This window comes from Ictidomys tridecemlineatus, chromosome 2 (genome assembly GCF_052094955.1).
Source record: "Ictidomys tridecemlineatus isolate mIctTri1 chromosome 2, mIctTri1.hap1, whole genome shotgun sequence".
NCBI classification, from domain to species: Eukaryota; Metazoa; Chordata; class Mammalia; order Rodentia; family Sciuridae; genus Ictidomys; species Ictidomys tridecemlineatus.
The window spans coordinates 81,108,182-81,132,289 of NC_135478.1; the positions used below are offsets into that span (position 1 = coordinate 81,108,182).

The window sequence follows — 24,108 nt, forward strand, 5'->3', positions numbered from 1 at the left end:
CCAGATTTTAATATGTTAGTTAGTACTGACTTTTAGTAACTAAGGAAATTTTGTTCAAATCACCTTAGGATCTGCAAATGAAACAGAATGAGATTTACAATCTTACAAACCCATATGTGCACATGAAAAGAAGTCTGTTTTCAAGATCTTGGGCTGTCCCAGTGAACTAAAATTACTTCCTAGGCAGGTGCAAGATGAGCATGTATTTCCCGCCTTAATTTTAGACAAAAGAATATCCGGAATAGGCCGTGATTCTTTCGTCTGCCTTGCTTTTCAGGGTACACTGATTCTTTTGGCTAATGCAGTAATCAAACAAGGCTTCCCACTTTCCTCAGCAGAAACAAATTAACTTAAGAGCCCACTTGGGAATTAACTGTGTTCTCTAAAAACCAGATTCAAAGCAGGTGTCCCAGTCTGACAGATGACATCAAGTCACAATCCTGGAGAACTGTCATAAAGCCACATTCTTATTTTAGCTGATTAAAATAAATAAATGTACAGCTCACACACCTGGTGTATTATTAAAATTTATTACTTTATTCTTTAATAAAAAGTTCATGCTATTTCTCATTTTATTTAAAAAAGTGTGTGTGTGTGTGTGTGTGTGTGTGTGTGTGTGTGTATCAGATGGTTCAGTTAAAGACACAACTATTAGGGATTATAAATGAAGTCATTTCCTTCTACCCTTATGGTAACCCTGATGTAGTGAGATCCCTGGTTTAGACTACTGTGGCCTACGTATTTCCCAGGCTATTTCTTCTGCCATGTGTCATAAAAAGGAAATTAATGCAGTTTTCCCATCAAGAGCAGCTGCTTCTCTGGAAAAGACTTTCTTCAGAAGCAAATCTCATCAGCCTAAAGACTTTAACTTCTTGGTTCTGAAACCTGCCCAGTTCAGAGATTGGCTGGCAGAGAAAAGTTGGTTTTCTGCCCTCTACTTCAATTAGTTGGAGGAAAAGGGGATGACTCTTGATCCCTCAAGAGATCTGAAAAAGAAATGGAACAAGTTAATGGCAAGATAAGCTAGGAATGGGGTGGAGGGAATAATTGTGAACATCAGCCTACCTACAGGGCACTATGTACAACTGTTACACTTTTATGTATCAGTTCAAAGAAGTTAAAAATAAAAAACAAAATAAAGGCATGCTGTCCATCTGCAACTACAAAAAAAAAAAAAAAAACTGGGGCTGGGGTTGTGGCTCAGTACCAGGGTGTTTGCCTGGCACGTCAGAGGCACTGAGTTCAATCCTCAGCACCAAAAAATAAAAAATAAATAAAAATAAAACAAAGGTATTGTGTCCATCTAACACTTTGCTAAAAGTTAAAAACTGCTTAACTGCTTAAAATTAAAAACTGGGAAATTGAGGTAGGAGGATTCCAAGTTTGAGGCCAGCCTTAGCAAATTAGCAAGTCCTTGAGCAACATAGTGAGACCCTGTCTCAAAAAAATAAATAAATAGCTGGGGTTGTGGCTCAGTGGCAGAGCACTTGCATGTGAGGCACTAGGTTCAATCCTCAGCACCACGTAAAAGGTAAATAAACAAAATAAAGATATTGTGTCCATGTATAACTAAAAAAAAATATTAAAAATAAATAAATAAATAAATAGGGCTGGGGATGCAGCTCAGTGGTAAAGCACTCCTGGGTAAAATCCCCAGTAAATCCTCCACCAAAAAAATGGGCAAAGGATTTAAATAAATATTTCTCCAAATGAGAAATGTAGGTGACGAGTAAGCACATGAAAAGATGTTCAACATCATTAGTTGAAATTAGGGAAATATAAATAAAAACAAAGAAATACCAATTCACATTCACAAAGATGGCTACAACACAAAATACATAACAATAAGTGTTGACAAGTATGTGAAGAAATTGAAGCCCTTGTGTATTGCTGGCGGGAATGTAAAAAATGGGACAGATATTTTGGGAAATAGCCTTGAAGACCCATCCCAGCTATATATAAATGAAAATATAATTCCATAGAAAAACTTGTACCCAAATGTTTACAACAGCATTATTCATAATATCCAAAAAGTAGACGGCTGTGGGTCTGGCTCAGTGGTGGAGCACTTGCTTGGCACATGAAAACCCTGGATTTGATTCCCAGCACACTCAAAAAAATGTGGAAACAACCAAATGTTCATTAACTGATGAAGTCATTAATTGTGTGTCTGTACAATGAAATATTATTCAACCATAAAAAGGAATTAAGGGAGGGCTGGGGATGTGGCTCAAGTGGTAGTGCGCTCGCCTGGCATGCGTGTGGCCCGGGTTTGATCCTCAGCACCACATACAAACAAAGATGTTGTGTCCGCCGAAAACTAAAAAAAAATAAATATTTAAAAAAAAAGGAATTAAGGGGTTTGAGGATGTAGTTCAGTGGTAGAGCACTTGACCAGTATGTAAGAGGCCCTGAATTCAATCTCCAGCATCCCCCTACCACACACAAAGAAAGAAAGAAAGGAAAGAAAGGAAAGAAAAAAACTGAGCATGGTAATACATTCCTATAATCCCAGCTATTCAGGAAGACTGAGGCAAGAGGACTGTAAATTCAAGGCTATCATGGGCAACTTGGCAAGACCTTGTCTCAAAAATTTAAAAAATAAAATAAAACTGGGGATGTAGCTCAGTGGTATAGCATTTGCCTTGCAAGCACTGAGTTCACAATCCCCAGTACCATAATCAATCAATGGACTGTGGGTGTAGCTCAGTGATAGAACTCAATCCCCAGTACCATGAAAAAAGAAAAAAATGAAGTACTGAAATATACTATAATATGGATGAATCTTGAATACATTATGTTAAGTGGATAAACCACACAGAAAGCCACACACTTCCCAGAACAGGCAGATACGAAAAGATTAATTGTTCCCAGAGGCTGGGTGGTGGCAGCAATGATGGGGATGACTGCTAATGGGTTCAAGGTTTTTTTGGGGGGGATGATGAAAATGTTCCAGTGTTCTGAAATGAGTAGTAATCAATGGATAACTTTGCAAGGGTACTAAAAACAACTCAGGTTCACATTTCATTGTCTTTTTTTCCTTTTATATCAAGAGAAAAGGGGCTAGGGTTATGGCTCAGTGGTAAAGCGCTTGCCTAAGATGTGTGAGGCACTGGGTTCAATCCTCAGCACCGCATATAAATAAATAAAGGTCCATCAACAACTAAACATTTTAAAAAAGAGAGAAAAGATATTTCTAATGCACTAAATTAACATTTGGAGGTAAACTGGCAGCATGACTAACTTGGCCAAGCTGTCGGTCACCTTCAGACAAGTATCAAGAAACTTTAGGATAAATTTGTATTTCTTTTATGATGTTTTTGTATATTAATGAATTAAATTTCAGATGTTTTAGTATCTACCTCATAGAAAGTATAATTCTCAATTTAATAGATTTTATGGAAAATTTTTAAAAATATAAAAACTACTCAGTTGTGTTGAGAGCCACAGCCAAAGGGGCCCCAGCAAACTTCCAGCTGCCAGCAAGCTTCAGACTGCCCCAGCAACATCTAGCTGATTGGCTCCTCTGCGGTGATGTTCATTGGGCTGTTTCCCTGCCCTTCAGACTGCCAGCTGATGATTGGCTCACAGCTGCCCCAGCAACATCTAGCTGATTGGCTCCTCCACGGAGCTGCTCATTGGGTGACTTCTTTGGCTCTGCCCACGCAACCCAGCCAATCGGCCTCAAGAGGAGGAGGATTGTGGGAGGAAAAGGCTGGTGTTGGGGAGAGAGGCTGGTGGAAGCCGGTGGTGGCAGTTGGGCTCTGAGGGTTTTTCCCTGGAGCTGTTTTGTTTGGCGTTTGTAGTTCTAAAAATAAAGTTAGTTTCTTTTTGACAAGTGGCTCCTGATTTGTGCCAAGCCAGACTTCGGCATTTGGTGGCTCGCACGGGGAGCAACTGAGGGTAAGTAAACTGCTCGCCCCTGAGGGCAGGGCGAGAGGATGGGGAGCCATTCTAAGTCTCCTCTTTTGTTTTGCTTCGTTTTTGTTTTAACTTTCCTGTCCCTGGAGATGAGTAAGAGGGAAGAGAAACCACTCACATCTGAGGAAAAACTATTTGCGTCTGAGGAACAGATAGGGAGAAAGGACGGATGCACACGTCAGGAGGATAGAAAGGCTGATATAATGATTTTGTGTGGTTCCATTTTTATTGGATTCTGTCTCGGTTTTATTTGCTGTTATCTTGCTGGGTTGTATTATAGTAGAAATACGGGATCAGCAATTAGTAAAAAACAAACCGAAAGACTGTTAAGTAAATTGTTAAAGGAAGGAAGCTTCCCAGTAAAATCAAGAGCAGTCAGGGCATACGTTGATATAATACAAGAATATAGCCCATGGCTTTTTAAGGAGGAGTTGTTAGATATATCACAATGGAACCACAATGGAACCATCATGAAGATTTAAAAAGAATAGAAAAGAACAGCCCAGGGACTCTGCCAGTTGGCACATTGACATTGTGGACGTACATATCTGATTTGCTTAGTCCAAAGCCTTCAGTTCAGACAGAGGTAGAGGAAGAAGAAGACATATTGATTCAAGTAGAAGAGGAAGTCTCTCAAGTTAGTCAGACAGAGGAAAAGATTCAAGTAAAAGCTCGAGCTAGTCAGAAAGAGGAAAAGATTCAAGTAAAAGAGAAGGTCTTTCGAGATAGTGAGACAGAGGAAGAAAGTTTAGAGCAGAAAAATCTATCAGGGGAAAAGTTAAAACAGGAGACTGCTAATAAGACCCTTTTATTAGAGAGCGTAAGTGTCCAACCAACAGCACCGCCTCTACAGGAGACTGCTACTAATAGCATTCTATCACCAGAGGGCGTAAGTGTTCAACCAACAGCGCCACCTCTACTAGAGACTGCTACTAACAGCACTCTATCACCAGAGGGCATAAGTGTCCAGTCAACAGCACCACCTCCATATGCTAAGAGACTCCCAACCCCCGCAGTTGATAGTTGGGATCCTGAGACAGGATCTCAAGTATGCCCTGTATTTGAGGTAGGAGGGCAGCGAACTTACCAGGGTTTAAATTTCAAATCAGTGAAGGAGCTAAAAGAGGCTGTAACAACCTATGGTCCTCAAGCACCCTTCACTGTAAGCTTGGTCGAATCCATTACCAACTTAAGCATGACGCCAGCAGATTGGGCTAGTTTGTGTAAAGCTGTGCTAAATGGAGGACAATACCTGTTATGGAAGGTTGCCAATGAGGAATTTTGCAAGGAGACGGCTAGTCGAAATGCAGCAGCTGGTTATCCTCAGAGAAATCTAGATATGTTGTTAGGAAAGGGACCTTATGAGGATCGGCAGCAACAACTTGCATATGATCCTGGTGTATATTTACAAATTGCTGTAGATGCAGTTAGGGCATGGAAGACTTTACAAGAACCTGGAGGTTTACAAGGTCAATTATCTAAGATAATACAAGGAGCTAATGAACCTTATGCTGAATTTGTAGATAGGCTTATTCAAACAGCTACCAGAGTTTTTGGGAATACAGAACAAGCAATGCCATTAATAAAACAACTGGCTTATGACCAAGCGAATCGTTGGTGTAGAGATATCATTAGACCATGGAAACAGGAAGATTTAAACACATATATTAAATTATGTAGAGACATTAATGAACAAGGGCAAATTGTGGCAGCTGCAGTAAAACAAGCTTTAGATGCCAGAGACATTAATGAACAAGGGCAAATTGTGGCAGCTGCAGTAAAACAAGTTTTAGATGCCAGAGACATTAATGAACAAGGGCAAATTGTGGCAGCTGCAGTAAAACAGGCTTTAGATGCCAGGCCAAGAACATGCTACAATTGTCAACAAACAGGACATTTTAAAAGGAATTGCCCCATAGGAGGAGGGTTTAACAAAACTAGGTATCAAACAAGTAGAATACCGGGTATTTGCCCACGATGCCATAGAGGGAGACATTGGGCTAATGAATGCCGTTCTCAAACCACCATAGAGGGTACTCCATTATATTGGGCTAATGAATACCGTCCTCAAACCACCATAGAGGGTACTCCATTATCAAAAAACGAACAAGGACAAGGTGTTTATCCACAATATCGTGGACAAAGGCATCGGGCTCCATTGCCAAAAAATGGACAGGGGGCCCCAATGCTCCGGGGCCCCAAACCACAAATATACGGAGCACTGGAGGAACCCAGCAACCCCATCAAGGTAGTGCCCAGCACATCAGATCCCTCATCAGACAAACCAGAGGGAGCGCAGGGTTGGACATCTGCGCCTCCACCAAATCAGTACTAACTCCAGAGATGGGAGTTCAAATCATTCCCACAGGGGTAAAAGGACCTCTTCCCAAAGGAACAGTAGGCTTATTATTGGGACGCAGCTCTTCTACTCTAAAAGGACTTTTGATAAGTCCTGGGGTAATTGATTCCAATTATGAAGGTGAAATAAAAATTATAGCCAGTTCTCCAAAGGGTATATCAGTAATTTCACCAGGAGATAGAATAGCACAGTTACTAATAATACCAAGCCTACATGATAAATTTTCCAGTCATGTTGTAGAAAGAGGTTCCAAGGGATTAGGCTCCACAGGTGTAGATTGGGCTATGCTTTCTTTAAATTTAGATTCTCGCCCCATGCTAAAACTAAATATTCAAGGACATGAATTTAATGGGCTATTGGATACAGGTGCAGATCTTAGCATCATCTCTCGTCAAGAATGGCCAAAACATTGGCCATTACAACAAGCCACTCAATCGCTTCGAGGCCTAGGAGTGGCGACTAATCCCGATAGAAGTGCAATGCTATTAGATTGGAAGGATCCTGAAGGATGTGAAGGAACTATACAGCCATATGTATTGGATCATCTTCCCGTAAATTTATGGGGACGAGATGTCTTAGATCAATTAGGTTTGACATTAACAAATAATATCAATCAAAATGCACCCACTATTATGGCTAGACAAGGTTTTAGGAAAGGAAAAAGATTAGAAAGACAAGAACAATGTATAGCAGCACCAATACAAATAGATCAAGGAACAGACAGACATGGGTTGGATTTTCACAAAGGGCCACTGAGACAATAAAAATTACATGGAAATCAGAAAGGCCAGTATGGGTTCCTCAGTGGCCCTTGACTAAAGAAAAGACACAAGTAGCCCATGATCTGGTCAAACAACAATTAGCGGAAGGACATATACAACCTTCTGTATCTCCCCATAATACTCCCATTTTTGTCATCAAAAAGAAATCTGGTAAATGGAGATTACTACAAGATTTAAGAGCCATTAACAATGAAATGGTCATTATGGGACCTGCTCAATCGGGGATTCCTCAATTGTCTGCTTTGCCAAAAACCTGGTATGTTTTAGTTATAGATATTAAAGATTGTTTTTTTTCAATTCCAATTCATCCTGAGGATAGTCCACGTTTTGCATTTACTATCCCTGCACTAAATCATGAAGGTCCTGATCAGAGATATGAATGGAAAGTACTCCCTCAAGGGATGGCTAACAGCCCAACTATGTGTCAAATTTATGTTAACAAAGTAATCCAGCCACTTAGAAATCAAAATCCTGAACTACAAATATTTCATTATATGGATGATGTATTATTAGCACACAAAGCTAAAAACACATTGCTAGAATGTTATGCCACACTTACAAATTTATTAAAAAATTATAATCTAGAGATAGCAATAGATAAAGTACAATTAAATTTTCCAATTAATTATTTAGGAGTTCTATTATCCTCAACCATGGTCCGTCCACCAAAAATTCAAATACGAGTAGATCAACTCAAATCACTTAATGACTTTCAAAAGTTATTAGGAGACATAAATTGGATAAGGCCTTATCTAGGTATTCCAACAGGAGAATTGGGACCTTTATTTGATATCCTAAAAGGTCCATCAGATCCAAATTCACCCCGAATGTTAACGCCTGAAGCAAGAAAGGCATTAAAAATCATTGAAACATATATGGAAAATATGCATTTGGATAGAATTGATATAAGTTTGCCTTTATTATTTATTGTACTACCAACAAAAAATATTCCTACAGGAGTATTTTGGCAAGAAGGTCCATTATTATGGATACATTTATCTTATTCTCCTAACACTATTCTTACTAGGTATCCTGAGGCTGTAGGACAATTAATACTCAAAGGAATAAAAACAGCAAAGGCAGTGTTTGGAATTTCTCCCCATAAAATTATTACTCCATATACTATGAATCAAATTGATGAATTAGCTAATGAGTTAAATACTTGGGCAATAATAATGTGCAAATCTAATGTTTCATTTGATAACCACTTACCATCTAATCCTTTATTGTCTTTTTGGTCATTGCATCCTGTAATTTTTCCAAAAATGACAAGAAAAACACCTATCATGAATGCTCCAAATATATTCACTGATGGGTCAAATAATGGTACAGCAGCAATAGTTACACCTGATCAAACTTTTACATTTTTAGTACCCAAACAATCAGCTCAAAAGGTAGAGCTTAATGCAGTATTACAAACTTTTGTGATGTTTAAAGATTCTGTATTTAATTTATTTTCTGATAGCCAGTATATAGTTAACGCTATAGTATCCCTTGAAGATGCTGGTAGAATTTCCCCTTCTTCTACTGTTTTCTCTTTGTTTTCCACTATACAAAGTTTAATCTGGGACAGAAAAGATCCATTCTTTATAGGACATATCAGGGCACATACAGGATTGCCTGGAGCCCTTAGTTTAGGCAATGATTTAGCAGATAAAACTACACGTGACATACATATTTTCTCTGTACTAGAAGAAGCTATAAATTTTCATGAAAGATTCCATGTCAATGCTAATACTTTACAAAAGCGTTTTAAAATAACTAAGGAACAAGCTAGACAAATAATAAAACAATGTCAAAATTGTGTGACCTTTTTACCACAAGTTAATCTTGGAGTCAATCCTAGAGGATTGATGCCTAACCATATTTGGCAGATGGACGTCACACACTTGCCAGAATTTGGAAAATTAAAATATTTGCATGTTACAGTTGATACTTCTTCTGGATTTTTGATGGGCTCCCTTCATGCCGGCGAAAAAACTAAAGATGTTATAGCTCATTGCTTACAAAATTTTGCCACTGTGGGCATTCCAAAACAGTTAAAAACAGATAATGCCCCTGGTTATACGTCTACTTCTTTTAAACAATTTTGCTCATCATTTGGCATTACTCATATAACAGGAATCCCATACAATCCACAGGGACAAGGCATAGTTGAAAGAGCTCATCAAACTATTAAAATGTACTTATTAAAGCAAAAAGATGGAATTGGGAAGGGGTATATATTCCCCAAAGATAAACTTAAAATAACCCTTTTTACGCTAAACTTTTTAAATTTGGATTCATCAGGACTTAGTGCTGCAGAAAGGCATATGTGTCCAAAAAATGTACATAAGCCCAAGGTACTTTGGAAAGATATTCTAACAGGTCAATGGAAAGGTCCTGACCCAGTAATTGTCTGGAATCGGGGGTCTGTTTGTGTGTTTCCACAGGAAGAACAGCAGCCGATTTGGATTCCAGAGAGATTAACCAAGGTTCTGACCCAGAACAACAGCTGATTTGGATTCCGGAGAGATTAACTAAAATCCTGACCCAGTGATTGTCTGGAGTCAGGGGTCTGTTTGTGTGTTTCCACAGGGAGAACAGCAGCCGATTTGGATTCCAGAGAGATTAACTAAAGCGATTTCTACAGACCAAAAAGAAGATGATTTAGCTCAAATCCATAATAGCTGATATCCAAAACTCCAATTTGGCTATCCTTACATCTGCGACAGAACCAGGATGCTTTTTTCAATATCTATTTTATTATTGCCCTTTCCCATATCATGAAGTTCTATTTTATTTTTTTGAGCTCATACAGACCTAGGTTAATGTTTTGCTGATCAGTTCTATTTTTTTTTGACTATAGAGTTTTTAAACATTGCAATAGAGATTTTACCTGTAAAAAGTTATAAGGCCTTTACTATTATGTTATGTGTTGTATGTATTATATTATGTGTGCACACTTGTGTTTTGTGTTATATGTTTGAATGTACGTATGTCCAATGTACGTATTTCCATATATCATATATGATGAGCGCTCATGAAAAGATGGATCCAAATATTTTTTTTTTTTATTCACGTGATTTAAATGGTTTAATTTAAATTGGGTAAATAACTGTTAAGAATTGTTTTAATATGTAAACAAAAAAGGAGGTTAACAGATCTGTTTGTTTACTCTCACCTTTCGTTTTAATAATTCTCTTCACTATAATGTAAATTGTTAAGAAAATTGTTTTCTTTTAGTGCCTTCTGAAATGTTACCTAATTTTTTCTTTAGCCATTATTGCCAGAATTTCTATCTTCAGATGAAGATAATATAAATTGTTAAGAAAATTGTTTTCTTTTAGTGTCTTCTGGAATGTTACCTAATTTTTTCTTTAGCCATTATTGCCAGAATTTCTATCTTCATCCCAGTGCCGATGAAGATAATATAAATTGTTAAGAAAATTGTTTTCTTTTAGTGTCTTCTGGAATGTTACCTAATTTTTTCTTTAGTCATTATTGCCAGAATTCCTATCTTCATCCCTGTGCCGGTGAAGACAAAGATAAAACTAATCTACAGTTTCTGCAATAGCCATCACTGAACTGCTTACAGAACTTGCACTGAACTGCTTACAGAACTATGTGTCACTTGTATGCATTGTGAACTATCTGTTAGTGCAGCGACTTGTGGTAGTGTTGGGGTATTTTTGCTGATGATATCATCGGTGGTACAATTTTCCCAAAAGGAGCCGTCAATTGACTTGGTATATCTTCCTCCCTTCTGCTTGTCATGATCATTCAGCTAAAATTTGGGGGTCAACAGAGGTGAGGCAAAGAACCTCACACCCCCCCCCCCCCCGCTGAGACCTCTCCACAGGTGTGGCTGTATACTGGACCGGTAGTCAATGACGGGTAAGATCCAATTACAATGGTACCAACCTAAGACAGGAGGCTGACGCCCTGAGGTCAGCTCATCCGAAGACGGGTAAGGACCATATGTATTGGACAACCTAAGGCAGGCACGGTCCATAAGCCACATGCTTGTTGTTTAAACAGAGAGGGGGAGATGTTGAGAGCCACAGCCAAAGGGGCCCCAGCAAACTTCCAGCTGCCAGCAAGCTTCAGACTGCCCCAGCAACATCTAGCTGATTGGCTCCTCTGCGGTGATGTTCATTGGGCTGTTTCCCTGCCCTTCAGACTGCCAGCTGATGATTGGCTCACAGCTGCCCCAGCAACATCTAGCTGATTGGCTCCTCTGCGGTGATGTTCATTGGGCTGTTTCCCTGCCCTTCAGACTGCCAGCTGATGATTGGCTCACAGCTGCCCCAGCAACATCTAGCTGATTGGCTCCTCTGCGGTGATGTTCATTGGGCTGTTTCCCTGCCCTTCAGACTGCCAGCTGATGATTGGCTCACAGCTGCCCCAGCAACATCTAGCTGATTGGCTCCTCCACGGAGCTGCTCATTGGGTGACTTCTTTGGCTCTGCCCACGCAACCCAGCCAATCGGCCTCAAGAGGAGGAGGATTGTGGGAGGAAAAGGCTGGTGTTGGGGAGAGAGGCTGGTGGAAGCCGGTGGTGGCAGTTGGGCTCTGAGGGTTTTTCCCTGGAGCTGTTTTGTTTGGCGTTTGTAGTTCTAAAAATAAAGTTAGTTTCTTTTTGACAAGTGGCTCCTGATTTGTGCCAAGCCAGACTTCGGCACAGTTGTACATTTTAAAAGGTAAGCTCTATGATATGTGAGTTATATCTCAATAAAATGGTTATTTTAAAAATGGGATTTTGGGGGCTGGAGTTGTGGCTCAGTGGCAGAGTGCTTGCCTAGCATGTGTGAGACACTGGGTTCGATTCTCAGCACCACATAAAAAATAAAAATAAATAAATAAGGGTATTGTGTCCATTTACAACAATAACAATAAAAAAAAATTCTTGAGGGTGAAGATCAGTGACAGAATGCCTGGTTAACATGTTAGGCCCTGGGTTCAATCCCTAGCACACAAAAGAAAGCAGGGGGAATCAATGGCACATAACTATTCTAGTGTCTTAAATAGTTTTATAGCTAGAATTTGAAAATTATAGTCTTTCTTAAGAAGCTAGCTTAAGAATGACCGTATGGGGGCTGGGGTTGTGACTCAGTGGTAGAGAACTGGCCTAGCACACGTGAGGCACTGGGTTCAATCCTTAGCACCACATGAAAATAAAATAAAGGTATTGTATCCACCTACAACTAATAAAAAGAAAAAAAAAAAAGAATGACTATATGTTGCTAGGCAACTATATAATGGCTCGGGAAGCTGAGGCAGAGAGATTATGAGTTCAAGATCAGCCTCATCAACTTAGTAAGACCCCAAGCAACTTAGCAAGACCCTATCTCTAAATAAAATATAAAAAAGGGCTGGAGATATGACTCAGTGCTTAAGTGCCCTAGGGTCCAATGACCATATGTTAAGAAGCCTAGAAGGGCTGGGGATCTGGCTCAAGCAGTAGTGCGCTTGCCTGGCATGCGCACAGCGCTGGGTTCGATCCTCAGCACCACATACAAATAAAGATGTTGTGTCTGCCGAAAACTAAAAAAAAAAAAATATATATATATATATATATATATATATATATATATATATATATATATATATATATATATAAAAGAAGCCTAGAAATATCTGTATCTTGTAAGCACACCCCAGTACTCTGTCAAATGGGAACCGAGAAGGCACGTACCTTCAGCAGCAGGATCCAAAGGAAAGCCCTATTTCTGGATCTGGAACGTCAGGCTGAGTCAGTGTGGGTCTATTAAAGGCAGCAACTCTCCACAACGAGAATTCAGCTTCAGACATGCCAGGTCATCTGACCGTGTGGGCCCGATGTTCAGTATGGCGATTGGTAGCTTCTTCTCTCGGGCAGTGAGGATAAACCTGTAACCAGAGTACACCTGCCCAGCAGAAGACACATGTAAGAGCTCTAGATCCAAGAAAAGACAACCGAATACAGGAGCCTCCAGGACGCCCCAGCCCACCAAAGGTCAGTCACCACTCTGACCAGTCATACCTGTAAGGATGATCCCACCACCAACAGGGAGTCGGCTTCTTTCACACGCCTGTGCACAAAATTAACCTTGTCAGGGTTCACTGTGTCCCCGAAGAACACAACATCAGGTTTCAGAAGACCTCCACATCGAACACAGGAGGGGACCTGGAAGCTCTGCACCTGCTCCTCCGAGAGAAACACGTCCCCGTCGGGGGCCAGGCCCTGGGCCTCGGCGTTCCAAGTGGGGTTCAGGAGTTTGATGCGCTCTTGCAGCACCCCTCGGGGAGTCTTCTCACCACAGTTCAAGCAGAGGACCCTGAAACCAAAGATGAGGCCACTGAATGCTCTCTCCTTGAAGGCACAAATCTGCTATAGGTGCAGTGACGGTCTCCCCCACTTTCTTTTCCTAACACCCTAATTTTCCCCATCTTAGGCCTCCATTTTTTTGATCTCCTGTGGATTTGTGGTCTTTCCTCCTATTCTACCACTAGTTTTCTAGAGCAAGTAATGTACATCTGTTTCCTTACTATACACTTCCCTGCTTAGGCTTCCACTAGCTCGCTTTTATCTTCTAGGGATTGAACCCACGGGTGCTTAACCACTGAACCACATCCCCAGCCCTTTTTATTTTTTATTTAGAGACAGGTTCTCCCTGTTAAGGTCTTGTTCAGTTGCTGAGGCTGATCTCAAACTTGCAATCCTACAGCCTCAGCCTCCCAAGCCACTGAGATTACAGGTGTGCAACACCATGTCCGGCTCACTTCTATCCTTATAACAGCAAATGCTGTACCTTATGATTTCCTGAGTGCCTGAACAAGTGCTTTTCCCCTTCATTCTGCACTGTCTTCACCTACTTTATTTGTCATTATCACCCTCTTCTCTTTAAGACACTTTTCTTGGCTGGGGGCATAGCTCGGTGGCAGGCAATGTGCTTAGCATGTGCAAGGACCTGGGTTCCATCCTTAATACTGCTAAAAAAACAAAAATCGACCAAACCTAAAACAGCCCCTTCTGGTTATCTTCTCACTTCTCATCACCTGGACATGAACTCTGTGAGAGCAAGCATGTTAAGTCCTTTGGCCACTGCCCTAATGCCCACCTCCTACAATAGTGCCTGCATCCAATGTAGTGATTGGGAGCTCACTAAATAGCTGTTGAAGGAAACAAAAACGTGCAGTTTTAGCTACTTGGAGGTGAAGACAGGAGAATGGCTTGAGCCCAGGAGTTTGAGGTCAGCCTGGGCAATGAGATCCTGCCTCTAAAAACATAAAAAGAAAATAAAGAATGAAAGGGGGTATAGTTGGTTCCTCCTCTAGATACTCCTCAGTCCTTCACCCTGTTTTCTATGTTCTCCTTGTTGGTTGAAGCTCTCTCCTGTTTCAGTGTCTCTGTATAATGGCTGCCTCCTCTGTGACTCTACTCCTACCTTCTCCAAACCCTAGTTCCATCTCCACATCTCCTTGACTATCCTATTAAGATCAATCCCAGGGCTGGGGTTGTAGCTCAGTGGTAGAGTGCTTGCCTAGCATGTGTGAGGCACTGGGTTAGATTCTCAGCAGCACATATAAATAAAGGTCCATTGACAACTAAAAAAATATTAAAAAAAAAAAAAAGATCAATCCTAGCAGAGCAAGATGGTGCATGCCTATAATCCCAGCAGCCAGGAAGGCGGAAGCAGGAAGATCATGAGTTCAAAGTCAGCCTCAGCAAAAGTGAGGCCCTAAGCAACTCAGTGAGACCCTATCTCTAAATAAAATACAAAATAGGGCTGGGGATGTGGCTCAGTGGCAGAGTACTTGTCTATCATGTGTGACGAACTGGGTTTGATCCTCAGCACCACATAAAAATAAACAAACAAAAATAAAGCCATGCTGTCCACTTACAACTGCAAAAACAAATTAAAATAAATAAAATACAAAATAGGGCTGGGGGTGTGGCTTAGTGGTTGAGTGCCCCTGAATTCAATCACAGGTATCAAAGGAGAAAAAGAAAAATCTTTGAAGGCTAACCTTAGCAACTTAGTGAGGTCCTAAGCAACTTAGTGAGACCCTGCTTCAAAATAAAAAATAAAAAAGGTTTGGGAATGTGGCTCAGTGGTAAAGCACCCCTGGGTTAAATCCCCAGTACCAAAAGAAAAACAAAATTTTTGAATCTGGGGGATGGTTTATGGGTACTTAGTCTCCACTTTTGTGAATTTTGAAATTTTGATCATGAGATAAAGGTTTTTATGAATTTTTAACATGAACATATAGGTATCATTAATTCTCTAATTCCCCCAATAACCCCATAATCTGGGTCCTTCAGGCTGACCTCCCTTAACCCACTCTTTCTAGTCCTGTCTAGCCTTTCTCCAGTGCTATTTTTATCATGTTGTTGCTTTCTTGCTCAGAAACCCTTTATGTCACAACAGACCCAAACTACGCTATCTGATTTTCAATTGCAACCAATTTGGGTCTAGCCCCTCTCAAAATCTGATTTCACACTAGTCACCATTCCCAAACCCTCCATAGAGGTCAGGCCTGACTCCCCTGGGCTCTATGAACTCCCTTCATTTAGAAAGCCCTTTTTTCCCAGAATCCTTTGCCTAAGTCAAACTTGAATCAGTCTCAAGCCCCCACTTTACCCATACAAGCTTTCTCAAGTATGCCAATCTTCACTACATCTGTTTCTTTGAACATGCACATCATATATACCAAGGACCACATAATTTAACAAACACATGTTGAGTTGTTTGTTGCTAAACATGCTATTTTTGTGTCTCCCCCACCAAACAGAATTCCTGCATATAAAGTAGACCACCTCTTATTCACACTACCAGGTGGCATGCCAATACGCATAACACAGGCACCCAGGAAATAATTCACAATTGGCAGGCTGATTTTAGTTCTCAGAGGAGGCTCTCAGGGACATAAAGATAAAGAAATAGTCTCCAATTAGCTACAAGTCATTGCCAAGGCTGTCGGTACAATCCCCTGCCCGTGTATTCATTCCACCTATAATTATTTAGAGTTCTGACTGTAGTCAGAACTATCCTGTGTTTTGTGTGTCTATGTGCTGGAGACCCAGCAGTTTGTAGCATAAACTTTTGGTTCTGCTCATGTACATCCCAGAACACCCTGGAAGCCACAGGGACACAATATTCTTATAAGCAGCTTCCTGTGTCTCTTTGGCATAGAATGTTCCATGACCATGGTAGCCTTCTTGAGAGAAAGCAGAGTAAAGCGATAGGGAAATAATTCCCCAAGAGCAACTTGGAATAGGGAGGCATGAGAAATGGTGGATAAATACCCCAGCTTCCTTCACTTTCAAAGAGATAATTCTGAAGCATGTTCTAGACACGGAGTCCTGGCAGGACTGAGCTCATCTGTTCAAAGTAGTAACCCATACGTATTTCCCCCACTAGTGCTGGGGAATCAAACCCTGGGCCTCGTGATGCTGGGCAAGTGCTCTAGCACTGGGCCACATCCCCAGCCCTGAACACACGCTTCCTTGTCCCCACTTTTTTGTGTCCCTACTCCCCGACTGAGTTTACCAGGATCAACTCTAAACTCAACTCTAAACAATTTGCTTCCAAATCTTTTTCTCAGGATCTAATACAACCTTAACTAAGATAACAAAGGTTCTGGCTCTCACAGAACACACAATGCCATGTTCAAACTAGACTTCCTGCACCTGTGCATGGATCCATGGAGCTCTGTCAGGCGCTGACTCCCAGCCTTGGTGTGCAAGGCATCCACATTTTGTGTCACTAGCCAATGCAGTTTTCCGAGTTTCTCCCAGTTGCTCAGAGCCCAGTGTGCAGGGTTCGGCTGGTGGGATGAGAACTGAGGCCAGCCCACAAAGTTTCTTGCCCAGTACCGCTGGCGGATTGGAGCACTCCGTACAAAATCTCCATGCTGGATGGGCTTCCGGTCAGTTCGGGCATAAAGTCCCACCTTTTCTGACCTGTAGTCTGGGATCCCTGACTCAGTTGAGATCCCTGCCCCCGTCATCACGAGGAGTTTCTTGGAAAGAGTGATGAAGCGCTGTAATTCTTTGACCTTCTCAGGGTCCAAAGGAGGACTTGATGGCACAAAGAACTCAACAGATCTGCATGAGCACTGCCGCCTGAGGTTTCTGATCCAACTGCCTTTTGTTGACTTGAACGTCAACCCACTGCTCATCCTCATTCTAGAGAAAAAGAAACCTCATGTGAGAAGATGAGTTTTGCAAACAAAGGTAACCACTAGCGGATGAAAGAAAAAACAAGATGTGATCTATCTGTTCAGTGGAGTGTCATTCTGCAGTAAAAAATGAACGAAGCTAGAATCCAGCTACTGAAGAAGCTGAGGCAGGAGAATCACAAATTCAAGGTCAGCATGGGAAACTTATCCTGTTTCAAAATAAAAAATAGGACTGGGAATGTAGCTCAGTGATATAGCACCCAGGACTCAATCTCCATCACTGGGGAAAAAAAAAAGTTCTCATACATACTATCACATGGATGGACATTGAAAACATTAGGCTAAGTGTAAGAAATCATCTACAAAAAGACAAATATCATATGATTCTACTTATATGAAATGTCCAGAATAGGCAGAGCTATAGACATAGAAAGTAGATTTATAGTTAGCAGTGGCAGGAGAAAGGGAGAATGTTAAAGCATGTGCAAAAAATTCATCATTCATTTTTTTTTCTGGTACTAGGGATTGAACCCCAAAGCATTTTACCACTGAGCTACATTCCCAGCACTTATTTTTTTTACTTTGAGACAAGGTCTCGCTAAGTTGTTGGAGTACCTCACTAAGTGGCTGAGGCTGGCCTCAAACTTGTGATCCTCCTACCTCAGCCTCCTGAGTCACCCAGCTAATTCATTCATTTTCATAGCTGAAAAATAAGAGGTAAAAAATAGACATTGAGCATCAAAAGCTGCTAAGATTTCAAAAAGATGGGCTGGGGGTGTAGTTCAGTGGTAGAGCATTTGCCTAACATGTGTTTAATATTTAATTAAATAGGTTTAATCCTCAGCACTGCAAAATAAATAATTAATTTTTTTAAATTACAGAGAAACATTGAGAACTATGAGACTTTTGATGGAAGACTGCCTAAGATGTGGTCTTGGCAAAAAAAAAAAAATCAAACTTGATTCTGATCAAATCTCTAATTAATAATTTATAGGAAATACAGAAAATAGAACATTGTGTAAAATGATAGCATTTGTCACCTGGCAAAGTCCAGGACATTGGAAACTGAAACTCTACAGGACAAACAAATCAGTTTCTTCTACAAATAAATTACATAAGATAGATGTGAAGAAGAATTAAGGGGCTGGGGCTGTAGCTCAATGGTAGAGAGCCAGCCTCACATGTGTGAGGCACTGGGTTCGATCCTCAGCAACCACATAAAAATAAATAAAGAGTTAAAAAAAAAAAAAGAAGAATTAAAATTAAAAGAGATTTAAAAACACACCAACAATTAATATATATATATATATATATTAGTTCTATATATCTATATATCAGATAAGTTATATATATATATATATATATATGGATGCTGATTCAAACCAACTTTAAAAATATAACATTCGGGGCTGGGGTTGTGGTTCAGTGGTAGAGTGTTTGCCTAGCATGAGGCCCTGGGTTCGATCCTCAGCACTACATATAAATAAATAAAATAACTAAAAAAAAAATTTTAAAAATATATGACATTCTAAGCAGGTGTGTAATGCACACCTATAATTCTTGCAGCTTGGGAGGCTGGGGAAGAGAATGGCAGGTTTGAAGCCAGCCTCGGCAACTCTGTGAGGCTATAAGCAACCTAGTGAGACCCTGTCTCAAAAGGAAAAATAAAAAGGGTTCGGGATATGGCTCAATGGTTAAGCACCATTGGATTTATCCCTTGTACCAAAAAAAAAAAAGACATTCTATGACATTTTTTCAATATGACAATTGAAAAAACTGAACATCAACAGGATATTGAGTCAGGCACAATGGCACACAACTTTAATCCCAGTGATTCAGGAGGCTGAGGCAGGAAGATTTCAAGTTCAAAACCAGCCTCAGCAAAATCAAGATGCTAAGCAACTCAGTGAGACCCTGTCTCTAAATAAAATACAAAATAGGGCTGGGGATGTAGCTCAGTGGTCGAGTGCCCCTGGGTTCAATCCCTGATACCAAAACAAAACAAACAGAATATTCATGATAGTAATAAATTATTATTTATTTGTTTTTTTGGATGTGGAGCTTGAACCCAGGGTCTTGTGCATGCTAAACATTCACTCTACCACTGAATAACAGCCCCACAAGTTAATTTTTTAATGCATATGACAGACGGTATTTGTGATTCTTTAAAAGTGTGTGTGTGTATGTGTGTGTGCGTGTGTGTGTGTGTGTGTGTGTGTGTATTTTTAAAGAGATGGGGTCTTGCTACATTGCCGAGGCTGGCCTCAAACTCCTGGGCTCAAGCGATCCTTTGGCCTCATTCTCCCAAGTACCTGGGATTACAGGTACATACCACCATACCTGGCTTAAAAAAGTTTTCATCTCATATAGTTTTATATTAAAATTTTGGATGAAATGATACATCTGAAAGAATTTGTTTAAAAATAATAAGGAGAAGGATGAAGAGGATAGGAGTATATAAATGAAACAATTAGCAAAAAATGTCTTTCTTTTGTGCTGTGGATTGGACATAGGGTTTCACACACACTAAGCACGCTCTCTGCCACTGAGCTCTACCACCGAACTACACCCTCGGCCAACTGCTAATGGTTGAAATTCAATGATGGCTAATTCTTTAGAGGAATGTATGGATTGAAGATACCCTGATGTAGCCAGGACAACAGGAGTACAAAGGTGCCAAAAGCCATGAAATGAAGGCTGTATCCCTAAATCCTGTGAATTTTAACAGCTTAGAATGGAAGTGTGAAGAGAAGCTAAAACATGGAAAGTTTTCTTGTAAAGGTAGACAAAAATCCCAATATCTGAACCATTTCAGCAATTATATAGTATTTGGAGAAAAATATATTTCAAATTAAATGTGCCAAGTGAATTAGGCCAAAAAACTTAGTAATCCAGTGCCCTCATGTTGCCCTAGATCTAGACAAAACTGAACCCAAGGGCTCATGATTAACAACAGAATAGAGATAAATAAGGGCTAAGTCCTGAAAAACAAACAAACAAAAAACAGACAAAACCAAACTATAGGCTGGAGATAACTAAGGCAAAGAAAGAAGAAAAAATATGTACCCAAGTGAGAGAGAACCAGGGTCTCTGTCAAGAACCCACAAATGAGCAGGGGTGAACTTATTGGAAGAACCCTTGCCTAACATGGTTGCAGCCCTGGGTTCCATTCCCAGCACTGAAAAATTAATAATAACAAGAATAAATAATAATAATAATCCATAGATAGCCAATGCAGTGGTGTGTTTGTAATCTCAGAATTTGGGAGGCTGAGACAAAAGAATCACAAGTTTGAGGCCACTCTGGACAATTTAGCACCCTGGCTCAAAATAAAATTTTTAAACAGTGCTGGAGATGACAGGCACAGTGGCGCATGCCTATAATCCCAGCAACTCAGAGCAGAAGGATTGCAAGTTAAAAGCCAGCCTAGACACTTTAGTTAGACTCTGTTTAGTTAGTTAGTTAGTTAGACTCTGTTTCAAAATAAAAAATGGTTGGGTCAGAGGTCAATGATAAGAGCACTCCTGGGTTCAATCATCAGTACGGGAATTAGAAGGGTGGCTGAGGGGAGGGAATGGGGCTGGGGATGTAGCTCAGGGGTATGGCATTTGCATAAAACGCATAAGGCCTAGGTCCAATACACAGTACGTCACACAAAAAAGATAAACCCACAAATAAAGATAAGATTGGCTGGTATCTTTATTTCCCCCCAAAATGTCCACCCTAAATTATATTCAGTAGCAGATTACTGATGAAATTCTAACTCAGGGTCTTGCACGTACTAGGTAAGTGCATCCCCAGCTCCTACTGATGAGATATCAAGCCCTTTTGGGAAGCTGCCAACCCAAAGTATCTACTAATCAGCTAATCTGCACATTGAAGTATTATGCAGAGATTAATGAGAGCCAATGAGAGCTTGATATTGAGAAAGAGCTAAGGAGTAAGAATTTATCAGAAATGCATACAATACTGTTTTATGGAAAATAAGGATATTTAAGTATTAGAGAAATGTGCTTGAAAGAAGCATAGGTTTTTCTGTAACCTAAGAAAGACATCTATCCAGACCTTACTTATCCATGCTTAACAACTCATAATCAATCAACTCAAAATGAATCAATGACTTCAAGGGACTCAAAATGAATCAATGTATCTGTCATAACAGAAAAGATACAGCCTCTTCTCCTCCTCCCCTTCTCCCATCTTACAGTGGTTTTGTTTTTGTTCTTTTGGTGCTGAAGATTGAACCCAGGGTCTCAATTGCATTAGACCATTTAGCTACCCCCCAGACCCCGTATTACAAAGTGTGGGTTTTTTTGTTTGTTTGTTTGTTTGTTTTTGGTACCAGGGATTTAACCCAGGGGCATTACCACAGAGCCATGTCCCCAACCTTTTTATTTTTTGAGACAGGGTCTCACTCAGTTGCTGAGGCTGGCCTTGAGCTTCGATCCTCTGCCTTAGCCTCCCATATTGCTGGGATTACAGGTGTGTGTCACTGCGCCTGATAAAGTGTTTTCTTTTAAATCAAAATCAATATCCTGTAAAATTGGGAAGGGTGTGAGCTAGTTAACAATCTAATCATTCAGGGATGCATTGAACTTTAGGGCTCCAGGTTTACAGAGAAACACTGGCCTTTGCCAGAGAAATGCAGATAAACTGGCTTCCACACCCAAGAAGGAAAAGAAAAATCCTATTATGGCCAATTTCAGGCTACAAGTGATTTAACAACTGGTTAGTAAATTCCCAAATATTTAACAACTGGCCCTCAGCAGTATAAACAGATTCCAGAACCTGTCCTGGGTCCTTTGAATCCAATCTGAAGTAAGCCCACCTTCTTTATTATCTTTTTAATAATTTTTTTTGTCAAGAATCTTTCATCCCTCCCACAAAATAAAGTCTTATCTAAGCATAAGATTATTACATAAGAGCCTTTTTTTTTTTTTTTGCAGTACTGGGGATCAAACCTAACATGCTAGGTGAGCATACCACCAGGGAAATAAGATTTGGCTAGGCTGGGGCTGGGGCTGCCCTCAGTGATGGGTTTAATCCCCAGTGCCACAGTAAATAAATAAATAAATAAATAAATAAATAAATAAAGGGTGGGGGAAAACTGGTAAAGCAGGATTCTAACATAACATAAGGTCTATTCTGTAACAGGAAAAAAAAAAAGGCTGGTCAGAAATGAATCCTTATATATTCCAAAATGCTAATGAATTACCCCAATATTCTTTTTCTTGCAGGGAGTGATGTTTGGGATTGAATCTAGGGCCCTGTACATGCAAGTGGTTTACACTGAGATATGTCCCCAGCCACCTAACCCCAATATATTATTTAAATCTCAGTAGCGTACTATTATTCCACCTATGACTACATTTAAAGATGTCGCTATAGAAGAGTTAAATTTATATTTCTGGTCAGTATTATCCCTTGGGGGAGTGCGTGTTCCAGAAAGCTACTTCCTGTTTTATAAATCAGAATCATCTTATTTCTCCCTAAGCCAAGAGGAGCACGTTTGAATTGTAGTTCGTCAGGGTTTTAAAAATTTATTTATTTTCATTTTTTCCGGCACTGGGGGAAATGAACCCAGAGCTTCTCTTGCATGCTAGAGGCAAGCACTCCTCCACCTCTGCGTTACACCTCCCCAACCCAAACTGTCAGGTTTTGATAAAATTTATTGCTTAGACCTTTCAGGCTTTTGATTTTATTCATGTAATTAATCCCACACCCCTTTCATTTCTTCGTTTCCCCCATATTTCTTGTTACCTCTCCATTATAAATTCTGCTGCTGGGACACAGAAAAAAAAAAGAAGAAAAAGACCAGACCCCTGCATGTTAGCTACAACTTCTCTAGTGACACGCATCCCATATGCAATCACTATTTTAGGCCTGGCTTTCCAGACCTGAATTCACGACCCCGCTTTCTCCGGGACATCCCACCTCAACGCGCGAACTGAACAAGACACAGCTCTTCCCTGAGACCGAAGGGCCAGAGACACGCCGCTCGAAAACACGTCCCACGGGAAGAGAGGCTCTCTTCCAGACCCCACCAAGGGCAAAGAGGAAAAGTGAAACCCTTACAAGAAATGCACAACTTCGAGAAACCTGCAGCCCGCTCAAAACACACTTACTTTCGCCGCTTAGGGGACACCTCACCCCTGACAGCGGGGGCTGTTCGACTACCGGTGCATCTTGGGAATTGTAGTTCGTGAAAGGAACTGATGCAAGGAAAACTACAAGTCCCACAATCCCGCGGGACCCATTATCGTCCGCGAGCGCCCCCTGTCCATCTCTCCTGGTCAGAGGTTTGGAATTTTGGTGTGGGCTCTCAGCTGGGCCTTGTCTTTCAGAAGGAAGTAGTTAGAGCTTAGGTACCAAGGTATTGGGTGCAAAACAGCCCGTCCAAACAGCGATAAGTTAGGAATTCATCCTTTCTTAATAGATGCTTTTAGAAACAGGTCTACACTTGACTCATCATTGTCTTCAGTGTTCATTTTCATGTAGCATTCAAAACAATGGAATCGAGTTTGCTGCTATGGGTAAAACACTTTGTAGTGGGTTATGACAAAATAAGATTCTCACAAGTTAATATGATTAAAATCTCCTATATACGTGGACTCATTTGACCTCTCCAATATTATTTCTGTTTTAATTAAATTAATCCTACCTCAGGGATTCTAATTTAATTGATCTGAACAGATGCCTGGATATTAAGTCTGTTTACATGTGGCAGTGAGAACTGCTACACCTAAGTAAGACATCAACTAAAATATATATTTAGAACACAATCTAGCAGAGTCTAAGAAAGCTCATCTAAGAAAGCTCTTACCCTGCTTCAAGAAGAACTGAAGGGCTGGGGTTGTAGCTCAGTGGTAGAGTTGCTTAGCACGTGTGAGGCATCAGGTT

General features: G+C 40.4%; 1 protein-coding gene across 5 annotated transcripts; it reads right to left on the reverse strand.

Annotated features, from left to right (window-relative positions):
• Positions 1-514: 514 nt before the first annotated feature.
• Sirt4 (sirtuin 4) lies at positions 515-23,407 on the reverse strand. 5 transcript variants are annotated; one of them, XM_078039017.1, is made up of 6 exons: positions 23,334-23,407; positions 16,718-17,215; positions 13,067-13,361; positions 12,740-12,950; positions 5,174-5,254; positions 515-986 (listed from the first exon to the last, which is right to left on the reverse strand). In XM_078039017.1, exons 2-4 carry the CDS (start codon positions 17,212-17,214, stop codon positions 12,798-12,800), a joined length of 945 nt encoding a protein of 314 aa, XP_077895143.1. In that variant the 5' UTR covers position 17,215; positions 23,334-23,407; the 3' UTR covers positions 515-986; positions 5,174-5,254; positions 12,740-12,797. The 5 variants fall into 5 exon arrangements, with proteins under 5 accessions (XP_077895143.1, XP_077895139.1, XP_077895140.1 ...); XM_078039013.1 differs by lacking the exon at positions 5,174-5,254; XM_078039014.1 differs by lacking the exon at positions 5,174-5,254 and having other exon boundaries at positions 23,284-23,386.
• Between the last annotated feature and the right edge of the window lie 701 nt (positions 23,408-24,108).

Excerpts from the sequence above, each read along its gene's own strand:
- Sirt4 (XM_078039013.1), bottom strand. The coding sequence starts at position 17,214 with ATGAGGATGAGCAGTGGGTTGACGTTCAAGTCAACAAAAGGCAGTTGG. Across the intron at positions 13,362-16,717 it reads CTCCATGGATCCATGCACAG|GGTCCTCTGCTTGAACTGTG; the intron begins GTGCAGGAAGTC and ends CTTTGGTTTCAG. Across the intron at positions 12,951-13,066 it reads TGGTGGGATCATCCTTACAG|GTGTACTCTGGTTACAGGTT; the intron begins GTATGACTGGTC and ends TCTGCTGGGCAG.